At 40.8% G+C, this 12,139-nt stretch overlaps 1 protein-coding gene across 1 annotated transcript; it reads right to left on the bottom strand.

Moving 5' to 3' along the window:
* Positions 1–173: 173 nt before the first annotated feature.
* nedd8 (NEDD8 ubiquitin like modifier) lies at positions 174–8,020 on the bottom strand. The gene is made up of 5 exons (XM_022245255.2): positions 7,871–8,020; positions 4,817–4,834; positions 4,342–4,371; positions 3,532–3,614; positions 174–1,996 (listed from the first exon to the last, which is right to left on the bottom strand). Exons 1-5 carry the CDS (start codon positions 7,886–7,888, stop codon positions 1,909–1,911), a joined length of 237 nt encoding a protein of 78 aa, XP_022100947.1. The 5' UTR covers positions 7,889–8,020; the 3' UTR covers positions 174–1,908.
* Positions 8,021–12,139: the final 4,119 nt, after the last annotated feature.

Raw genomic sequence — 12,139 nt, 5'->3', positions numbered from 1 at the left:
CCCTTTAAATAAGACACATTTACTTATTCTGTTCGCATTCTACGCTCCTTTGTTTTGCCCCTCCACGTGAGAGTAAGAGGAATAAATAAATGTAGTATACTTAAACTCGTACTCCCACTCACTACCTATACACACAAAAAATTCAATCAAAAAAGAACAGCACACAATCTCACTTATAACTACACAACCTCTTTTCAGTTCAATAATTTATTAAACAAAACGCCAGGCAAAACATTTTATACTGTATAACAAATATTTGTGAATGCTTTGCAGTTAGGAAATTATGATAACGTCATAGCATGTATGAAAAGTGTTCTTTCTAGGAGTTGGCCGAAATGAAAAAAAAAGCCTAGTAAGAGTGGAACTGAACCTATAACATGCAGAATACCACGGCAGTGTTCTACTAATCGATTAGGCTAATTTCAAACAACATGCCAATGGCTGCATTCTGAGCATACAAATCAGTCAGGTCAAGAACATCAGAACAGTATTCTAGAAGAAGCAGGTTCAAATCTTTTTTTTGACTCAAATTTATACCTGTCCGTTCGTTACTTTAGGCAGATGTTTTATGCACTGAACTGTTGACAGCAATCTTTTCATTAGGATGCGGCTTAGTGACAAACAATACTTTAATTCGTGTGCAAACCTCACGGAACAGGTCCCGCCCCTTAAAGTCTAACCAGAAAACACTTGTACATGTATGAACATTTGTCTTTCTCGCATGCTCAGTGTCACACGACCAACTGTCTGATGTACATGTACATGTATTACGAAAACACACAGAACAATAACATAACCTACTCCACCTATGCTTATGTAAGGTAAAAATGGCATGCAGGTTTTCGGTGTCCAATTTCTTTCAACAAAAGAAGAACAAGCAAAAATAATGGGACAAGCAAAAAGGTTCCATACAAGTACGCTTCAGTTTACACTTTGAAACACTTCACAGATGTTTCTTTCCAGCATTTACCTCCCACAAAGTGACTCTATGACAAGCTTTCACACTGGATCCAACTGCCGAAGGTGACTTAACAGGACCCATGTTTTGTGTCTGAGCACCAGCACAGAGCACTGGAGATTTATACTCCTCAATATAATCTATATGTATGTGACTACCATGTTATGAGTTCATCTCCCGTAAAGCAATCCAATACAGCTGCCTACTTCCCCCCTACTAGTGTCACAGTTACATTTCTCCAAAACACTGTATTGGGCGGTTAATATTTGCTTGATACCAGGTCCATCCCAACCTAGCAATGTCCAGAGCTAAACCACCTGTCAAAATACACACCATAACAGGTTACATACATGTGCACTGCAGCATTACCATGGGCCTTTTGAGCAGTTGACAATAGACATTTGACCAGCAGAAACACTAACCATGCCGTTATCAACCTGTTTCCCCTGCCAAGTCATGCATTCAGTTCCCCCTAAAGTATTTCTGTTTGTCCTGGTTGGAGTCTACAGAAGTGGCACGGACCTTTTATAAACCCTGGTTCCATGCCACATGTATGATACTGCATTACTTTTTCACCTCCAGCAAAAGAGAGAGATTTGTTCAACATTTAGTGGCAGGAAAATGAGGATATATCACTTCCTTTGTTTATTATATACTCATGTACGCAACGCCAGGTTCATTCCAAGGTCTAATATTGACTTAAGACATGACAAAGAATGGGTTGGAACCAACATATTCAAGTTCCCGTTGAAGTTCTTGAAATCGGTCCTAAAGTATACTCTTACATCCCCCACCCATTTTTTGGTTTTAGTTTTTGCAATACAGATAAGGAAATTGCCATTTACATGTGTTTGTACCCCTCTCCCTTTTCGTACACGTTGAGTAACAATCAATACACACTTGATTGTAACTGTTTATCAAAACTCCTTGACGCCACATCTGTGGTGGGGTCACAGTGCCCCTCCTCTCAGGGCAAGAACCAGATGAAGCACCGAGCCACCTTGGACCTTGTAGTCCTGAGCTGTCTTGTCGTCATTCCTGAACAATGGAAATGACAGTGTGATAAGGCATTAATGTGATTTGACAGGTGGAAAATCATGGGCGTAAAGGGACGGCACAAGTGCTGTACTGCAACTTTACCATTTTAACTCCTAATTTCTGTTATCTATCTTAACCACTTCATGCCGGGGCATTTTTCAATGTTGATGATGCTGGGTCGGCATGACTATCATTTTTTTCCGTTTTCAAAATCCTTCAAAAATTCATCATTTCATTTAACAGTCGTTTATAGCTGCACCAAGTAATCTTTAGGCACTACTCTAAGTTGACTCGTGACCTTCATTGACGCCCGAGTATTTCAGCCAGGCCAGTAGCCTTGTAAACCGAGCCCAGATTGTGCGGTGTTGTGTAACTGCCTTTTGTTCACAAACCTGGCTCAGTGCACTGCTGACCTCTTTTCACTAGGGGCCAGATTAGCATGCAGCGGTGCTGTGTGGCTCATCGCTGTGGTGGTGGTAATCCGCTCGCTCTGAATGCCCCAAACCCTGGTATACGGTTTCAAAACAAGGCTGGATTATCACCACTTTTGAGAGTGAAAAATGCCCAGCAGCCTGGTCTTTCATTCGGAGTACGGTCTTTTGTTACAGGGCCCTGTTTCCTTTGTCCAAGTTCGGAGACCCCGGCCACCCATATAAACCATACGTCTCCAATCCCGGAGTCCCCGGCAGGAAGTGGTTAAAGTGTAGCTACAATGAATCTTTCTTAAACACAATTCAAAACTTGTTGACATCCCTATTGCACTTTGAAATGTGCACTGCTCATAAATATTTACAATAATCGATGTTTTTCTGGACAACTAGGTGTGCTGTTGCTGTGATGTCATCCAGGGAAGACATGGTTCACTGCATAGCTTTTTCTATCAAATTGTGAACCCAGAATTTACTTACTGAGAAAGGGTTGATTGTTTGCTTACTGCTCTGTATTTACTCACCAATGAATCCTCAAAGGAATGAAAATCAGCACCAGCAAAAGCTCAAGAAATTGCAGGAATTTTTGTGCACATAATGATGAAACATTGTGGTTTCTCTTCCCGGGATGACATCACAGTTTCACTCATATTTAAAAATGCCCCAAAGTACAAAAACCAAACAGGCAGGAAAATACTGGTACCACTGAAAATAGTGAAACAAAAACTGAAAACAAAGTTCACTGAGACTCACAGGAGCATTTCGAGAATTCTACATCAAAAAATTCCATTCCTGCTACCCTTTAAACTCAAGAAATCAAACTACTCGATGAAAGAAATGTTAAGCGTGCAGCACACATGCATACTTGTGAGCAACGGTTCATTTCAAATTTTTTTCTCTGAATGTGCCTTTTCAAGGTGTGCCTTCACCACACAACGGAATGACAATGTTCCCCTGCCCGTGGAGATCATTCTTCAACTTTCGTCCGAAGTGACAGGTGTGCTAGACTCAGTAGCATTTTGATTTCACTACAGCCAAGTTCAACAGAATTTGAATGCTTTGGTTTCTGCCAAATGACTCTCTGTTTCGTTTTCTGGTGACACATACATTTGCTTGCCACTGAAGATAAGTCTCTGCTGAGGGGGCGGTATTCCTTCTTTCTCTTCAACTCGTTCCTTTATCCTCTCAACCTAGGGGGATGAAACATGAAGATTTCAGTTTAGGGTGAATATATGAATAGGGTGTATTTATTACTGACCAAAAAAGGGAGCTGTGAAAATGGGCATTAACTATAGCTTAACTATATGCTGCCGGGTTTAATTTGAAGCTACATAAACGTATACCTGTGGGATTTTCAAGATTTTCCTTTTTCAACATTCTTCAAAAATTTGTAACTTCAATTACTGGACATTTAAACCCACAAGAATGATTGTCTGGTGGCTACTTTAACTTGACAGGCAACATCTATTGAAGCCCGAGTATTTCAGCCAGGCCTGCCACCTTGTAAGAAAGCCCAGATTGTGGAATGTTACATAATTTTCTTTTGTTCCCAACACTGGCCCAGTGCGCTGCTGGCGTCTTTTCAAATGCCGACCAGATTCGCGTGCAGCGGTATTGTATCGCTCATCCCTAGAGCGCTGGAGCACTTTTGTCCCCAGTGGTAATCTCCTCACACTGAATGCCACAAACAATGACGGACTTTCTCTGCTATTAACAACTGAAAAAATTCCCAGCAGCTCGGTCTTTTGTTCCGAGTATGGTCTTTTGTTACAAGGCCCAGCTCTTTTGTCCAATTCCGGGCAACCAGGCAATAGGTATAAAGAAAACGAACCTGAAACCAGGCTCCCCGGCGCAAAATGGTTAACTGTAGCTTAAACTTTCCGGCTGAAACCCTGAAGGGAAACAAACCGTGCTTACCTTGTCTGTTGGCTCAATGTCAATTTCAATCTGCAATGGGAAAGCACAAATTTTGCAGACTGTAAATCTTGTAGGATTTGGCCAAACACAACTTCATTTACTGCTGATTGGCACAATCTACTTTATAAAGAAGGCAATGACAAGTGGAGCGGTGAGGGGCTGAAGAGACGTGCATGGTTAGGAGGTATCTCTAAGCTTAAGATTCTTAACATGTTGACTGCCAACTGCGAGTATACTTGTAGGAAATGAAAGGCTATTGTAATGTAAATTGAATACACTGGCATCAGTGAGAAGAAAACAAATACGCTGCTGTACATGTAGTGTGAAGGACACACATCTGTGAAATGCTCATGTTCAAACAGACACCTGAAAGGTACCTATTAAATATGTGCTTAAGTATGAACTTGGCAAATTGGAACGCCCCTTTGAAATTATGCGCAAGTCTCATAATCGGATTGTCAAATCTGTAACTCACCTCTTTGCCAGTCAGAGTCTGAAAGAAAACAATTGAAGTGTATTATGTTAGGCTTATAATCAAGAAGTGGCTCATTACATACACAGTGGGGTGGGATACGAAGCGGGCGGGATTAGGTTTCATTTCCATGTAGGATACCCGCCTGTCCTTTCACAAGACAAGTCAAAAACAACTGCCCTACTCCTACTGATGTTTGAAGTTGATACTCACTTGGTGCTATCGGAGCCCAAGTTTCCATTACAGCAAGTGATTTGGAATGAGATATGAAATTATAGTGACCAGTGTTTAAAGATGTACAAAATGAGATTCTGTGACCTTCTTCCAAGGAAAAACTGCCTGTCCAGCTTGATGAGACAGTGGGAAAAGTTACTGAACCAATTTCAACCCCATCTTTTGCAAAGCATGTTTCTAGGGACTGCGAATCGCCCAAGGCCCAACGCCGGGCAAGCATCCTGAAAACCATTCAGGAAGCAGTCACCAGATTACGTGTGCACGATTACGTGTGCCTGAATGCAGGCACTATGTGGGCGGGTACCATGACACCACTGACATTAACATAAAGCTTGAATTGTTACAAGATACAAGATGGCCAACACAAGCTTGGCAACAGGTTCTTCCACCTGAAGGTGAAATTTCTCATTTCTTCCAAAACTTAAGTGAACCTGACCACCACAACCAGTATCTCCAAGTTCAAGTCACGCCGAATCATACAGTGGGTGCACTGGGCAGTTTCCAGACTGTCTTGGGGATGAATAATCTATTTTGAGTGAAATCAGTTAATGGTACTTTTGAATACCAAGTTCTCCGCCAAATACTGAACTAGTTAGGAGGGAACAAAACTGAAGTACACGGGCATTTGATGGTACATGCACAAAGACTGCGAAGTAAAATGATGCCTTCAGACTATCACTGTTTAATAAAAATTAAGTTTTTAGAACAAAAGTACTCAAAAAGTACTCGGCTGAGTACATGTATTCTCTAAAGTGTTTACTCCATAAAACTTAAATTTTACAAACCTGGGAGTGTCTGAAGCCCTACATTTAGTTTGATAGCTTACCTTTGAGCATTTTATGCCTAGGCTATGGCCAACTCAAGCTTTATTCCCTTTTACCCAGTTCAATATTTGGCAGAGGACCTTGGCTACTTGATACTTGAAAAGTACTTTACAACACTGACAAGGTCTTGGCAAATGGAAGGTTCTAAAGACTCTATCGTCAACCATTTGGGAAAGAGTTCCATATATGGACAACACGAATTTTCCCTTAAAATGTCACAGGCTAAGTAGCAGCCATCAGAAAGTAATAGGCCCTAACTAGCCCAGATTGAGCCAGTCTACTGGACTACATGTACCTCTGTATCCTTGGCCCCATGACGGTCAACCCAAAAAGTGGAAACTTGGTGAAAAAGCCTTCTATGAGTCCCATTTGTCTCATACGGCTCACTCACCCCATCTGATCATCACGCTCCTTGAACTATTAATACGGGCAATTTCAGTTGGTTTCTGTTCATGGAATTTTGGCTTCTATTTGGTTGTCTCAAAACGGCCATTTGCTTACTACAGCAATTACTTTGCGATCGTTTGGCGGGTGATAAACACAGTCAAGATCTGTTTGCTCTGGGAACCAGACAGTGTTAAAGACATAGGTCCCCAGAGCGTGATGTTAAAGAATAGTAAACAAATGTGAACTGAAATACATGCAATACTTGGGATTACGTCCGAAATCACTGTCAGATACATGTACATGCTGTGGGGCGCGCACACCATTCGCTCGTCCAATCCGGCTGCGCAACACAACGACAACGCACCACACATGAATATACTCAACAGCTGTTTTTTCAGCAAATTCATTGCATTCACACAATTACAAAAAGCTTTCTTAGGGATGACACAAACTCGCTGATAAAACAGCAGTTGGGATCACTGTGTTCATCACTGTCTGGCAGTAGAGGCGCACATCACAACTCATAGACTGTCCTTGTTTTTGGAGAAGTCCCTTTATTCAAGGACAACATCAGTCCCTAGAAGAGAGAATGTCCCTAAATGGGGATATTTTTTTTCAAATGGGCTTGGCGATCCTACCATTGTCTTGGGGATTCTTTTAATGCCTTCACTGGATTCAGCAGAAAAAAAACCCAAGGCTGACATTTAAAAAAGGGTGGGGCAAAGAACGCATCAAAACAGTTTTTCTAAAAATCAATTCTTTATGGTATATTATCGTCGTAGTAAACAGATGGCCATGTTGAGATGACCAAATAGAAACCAGAATTTCATGGACAGAAACCAAATTGCTGTGTAAAAAATATGGGGCTCAAAGACATTTTCGCAAAGTTTCTACTTTTTAGGTGGGCCGTCATGGGCCCAATTGGGGTAGTCCAGTAGACTGGCCCCAGTCTGGGCTGGCCCTAATTTAGCAACAAAATTCCAAAGCATTCACTTAGAAAACACTTAAGTTTTTCAGATAAGTCTTGAAGGTTTGTGCACAGGGGCATTCCCTTGGGGGATTGTAATTTGCATGCTTGGGGACCCCCCAGATTTTTTACATTTCAATCTTGCAAAACTGGTACATGCATGCCCCCCCCCCAAAGGCAACACTCTCTGTAAGTTTAATGCACTGACCCTATTTTGGGGAAATTTCAAATAGTAAATTGTGAAAAAATGTGACTTTCTTACTGTTAAACTAACTGTGCAAATTTCAATCCACCATGTAGTTTCCCCTCAAAATTTCCCTCAAAACCCTGCCCTTTTTTTACATTAACCCTACACTAGCCTACAGTTATTGAGCACAATGTCACAATCATCTCCCAAGGTGAATTCAAAAGTTAAAATGTTGCTCTCCCTTCTGTGATAGGAACAGGATCCCCAAATTTACAATCCCCTTCCCGTGTACAACTCTTCATTTGTTCATCTGTCATTGTCATGTATGTCGCGTCATTAGGTCATCCGGGTACAATGTCATCTAACCACCATTCACCAGTTCCTCTTACTTCTACGTGGTTAACTAACACTGACAGTATGTCCATAATATATTTCGTCACTTAGAAAACATAACACACCTTCACTTTTATCAACATTTTGCCGTGTTTGTGACGTTATAATTTTCCGACGGACTAGCTCACTTGCACTTGGCTGATCCACGGGACTGCGCACATGAACTCTCTTAAGCCGCGACTGATCTGAAACCCAAACTCATGGTATTGGTGATCAAGTGATAGTACAAACTGATAGATGCCGCACCAGACTTATAAATCACGAACTACACTGTGAAAACTACTGTAGAGCTGGCTGCAGCTGTCGAAGGTAGAGTCGGATCTTCTGATTGGTCTGTATTCATACATGAGTGAAGTGATGTGTATTTTCTCACCATTTTGTTTCTGGACGCAACCAAAATCTACGTTAGGGGTCCAGTCCACTAATTCAAGCCCCATTGAAAACAGTGTAAAATCAGCACCGTTCAGGGCCCAATAGCATGCACGCCAACATCCCTGAGATTTCTGAAACACAAATGAAATTCTTGTTTGGTCACTTATCTTTCAATTTCTTTTCAATTTTTTGTGGGTTAACCAATTACATTTTTAATTATTCCCACAAAACAAAATCACCCCCCAAAAAGTGATTTTTCCGAAGTCTGATTGCAGCCATTTTTCAAGTGGCAACCCTCAACTTTCGCGGGCACTTAGGACCATTTTTCAACCGTAGTTTTCAGCCCTTCTGCCCTCATATGAAAGCTCAAAGACCCGGGGAGTTGATTCTGGCAACGATTTACACAATCTCACCATTTTGGGGGCCAAACAATCTCCTTCTTCGAAAGATACTGTGGAAGTGGGCACTTTTAATGCTAATGAGCTGGTCAGAAATTCTCACTTGAATTAGTGGTCTGCACCCTTTGAATGGTTACTAAGTGCTTTACATTCCATTCACAATAACTTGAGTTCAAAACCGAAGACTTTCACTAAAAGTCCATTAATTTTGGGCCATATCTGTCAGTGGTCATTCTGGTCCAAATTATGATTTTAAGAAAATTGGCTCTTTGGACATCTGTGGAGCAACTTAAGTTCCTGGGCACCAAGTTTTGTGGCTGCCGTACCACTGATGAAAAGCATCTAAAGAAATTCAGGACGAACCTAGGAGGACGCAATTTAAAGTGGGTAAATTTGGTAAATAATACACTAAAAAATTTTACCCAAACTAAATAGCGCCCTCCTGTGGTGTTTATCGTACCTCAATAGTGAAGGTAAAGTTGTACGCCCAGTTACTGGAGGGAAAGTGACCGTTCCCAGAATCACCAATTCAATATTTTTTGTAATGAATTTTTTGTAGAATGAAACAGCATGAAAGCCTAAGAAATCAAAATGGACAGTTTAAATTCATATTGCGCTGTTTGCTATTAAAAATGGGCATGATGACGAAGTGCTTCAGCCAATGTACGTAGGGGCCAGCTAAAAAACCGATTATCAAATGCACCGTCCGGAAGGTGACGTAATTCCTTAAAAGTAACTGCTTCAGTGCAAACCATCATCCGTATCAGAAATAAAAACACTTGAAACGTCATATTTTTGTATTTTTGATCCTACAACATTGCTGTACATGACAATTTTATCACCTTTCAAACGTAACTTTCCAGTCACTCGGAATAATTTCCCCTCAACCATAGGTCCAATATTGATTAAGAGGAAACATTTCGGCACTCATTTGTGTTTTAGCAGCGAAAAACAGTATTTTTGAGACCAAAATAGATTGTATTTTTAAGTTTTTCATTTTGTTATAGATAGATTATGTATGAACAGGAGGACCTCCCGAATTTGGTATAATTATGCTTTCAAATGATACTGTCCATTACTTTCGAATCAATCACAAAGTTCCCCTCCCCTACCCTAGTCTCGCGTGCTAGTACCTGTCAACTGTTTACCCACGCCGACAGTAGCTACTCATTTTGAATATCACTTTGAATGAGATATAGGGCCTACAAGGGACGTCGACGGATCCGTGAATCTTCAGAATGGGAAGTATGCTTGATGTTGGAACTTTAAGTGGAAAGGAATATAATGACGAAGCACAAATCTAGGTAATTGAATGGGGCAGGAAATATTGCAAAAGTCCGTTACTCGTTAGACGTGAAGAATATGGAATATGAATTAGTTGCCTCTGGTACAGGATCGATGCATCACCCACAGACATTGAAAGCTTCATGACTTCAGAAATGGTATGGTCAGCCTCGTTTGAGAGAAGTTCTTTCATTAAAGAAATTGTAAGATTTTTTTCAGACGAAACAACCTCGCTTGGGCTCCGAGTCAGAACTATTATACGCAACTGTTCAAAAAGTTCTTTTGTCCCCTCTCAATGTTGACTATATGTGATGCTTTCATCCAGGCTTGCATGACTGAGCTATAGGACATTTTGATAAACTACAAGACCTTCGATTTAAGCGTCCATAATGCAGCACTGTTTTTCTTGATTTTTCACAAAGCAGTTGACTCAAACGGAAACAAATGAGTCAAATGTAAGTTGCAGTGAATATTATACACCGTAATCAGCCAATCTTGTGAAGTTAAGAAAAAAAAAAAACAAACCAATGGTGTACACCACCTTTAATGCCAAACTCAAAATTGGCTTTTGTTCACGAGAAGCACTCAGCTGGGTGTGTTAACTTGTGTGGTGTGATATTTATTGTGATACGAAGAGAGTTCATTTTGTTCAGAATAGAGTTTTCGAAAGTATCGTGGGTGGTCTATATGCGGCACCGTAGATTGATCACGAAGGACAGATTGGTGAACTCTTTGCGATACCTTTGCGACGTCAGTAAAAAAGCCGGATCCTAATCTCACCCCCAGAGGACTTTTTACTTGCTGCGTCATCCCAGGAATTTATCCAGGGGGGGGGGTTCAGGCCAGATATTTTTATGTCTCATTTGGGTGGACAAGTAGAAACGATGATGCAACATTATGCATGACGTGGTGAACTATTTTCTTTTATCTTCACCGCTTTTTAACGTGTTTCCCCCTGTCTTACAGGGGGGGGGGGCGACTCAAACAAGGTTCACTCCCTATATACCTCAAGGCACTTGAGACCTACGAAACAGCTGAAACAGCAGAGGGACAAGTTAAGAAATCATGCAATGAGCTGCCACAGCCACGCTCTTCTCGGATGGCGGGGGGGGGTTCCCACGGGCAGTATATTGAATATACCAGCCAACTGTACTTTATGGCATGCGGTTAACCGCAGTGGTGATAAGTTTTTCCCACTCACTGAGGTTAAATCAGCGTAAATCATCGTACATGTGGTTCTCAGCAATCCAATTATAGTAAAGAGAAGTTTGCCAGTATTTGAAATGATATATGTCTTTGTCTATAATTGCTTGCCTTAAGAATGCTTTTTGGGATTAGTCCATGTTTTCATTACTGGAATAGCCGTTTTTGACGAAGAAAAACCGGCCTACCACATCTCGGATCACTCTAACCCATACAGGCTTGCTTTATAACTTCATTCTTCGACAGTGCTGTTCTTGAAGACTAAACCCGCTCAATATGTAAGCCTACATTTTTCGTCTAAAAATCTGTAGGGCTTATATGTATTTCTTTCATGTTTTGAGTTGGTCATAGATTATAAGTCAAATAGCACGTATAAATTTAATGCTCAAACCGATAGAAGAGCCTTTGAAAGTTTCTGCCCCGTCCCTAATTTTTCTAATTGACTTAAATGGACCCGTAGTTTCATTGCGTTTATGCTACGAATGCATTTCAAAAGCTTGTGCCGGAAACCTGGAGAAGTGACCCTGAAAAATTCAAACGTGGAGGGAGAGGGGGTGCAGACGCCATACGACACTGTATGGGTGGCGATGTCTACGATACAGGTGTTGGCTTACATCTGTTATGTATTACATTCCTAGAGAACTAAACATCCCATCTGCATATTGATGGCTGTTTTGATTGTTCTCCCTAGCTTTTTCAGTGCTATTGAATAGGCCTTACGTTTTGGTTGTTAGGTAAAATTCTTCACAATTCCGCGTTATTATTTTTTTTCACCACGAAAATGTGTGTGTAATAAATAAGGGCTGAACTAGAGGAGTACGAAGAATTTGTTGCTTGTAAAATATAGGGAGCAATCCAAAAGGAAATTTCTAGCATTTTCAAAGGCAACTTTCATTTTGAAAAGTGCTGAGAGACGTTCATACAATCAAACGAAATTAGGATGAATCAAAATTCAAAACAATATTACTTTTTTTCATTTTTCGTTTTCAACAAAAAAAAGGAAAAAAAGGAGTGTTTTGTCTTTTTTCTTAGTTTTCTTTTCTCATTGAAAAACGAGAAACGAATGGTTGTCTCGAT

Source organism: Acanthaster planci, linkage group LG06 (genome assembly GCF_054643075.1).
Source record: "Acanthaster planci isolate LZ-2023a linkage group LG06, COTS_SCS, whole genome shotgun sequence".
In the NCBI taxonomy this organism is placed as follows: domain Eukaryota; kingdom Metazoa; phylum Echinodermata; class Asteroidea; order Valvatida; family Acanthasteridae; genus Acanthaster; species Acanthaster planci.
Note: the sequence above shows the minus strand (reverse complement) of the source record. Positions and strands in the feature narration are given on the sequence as shown.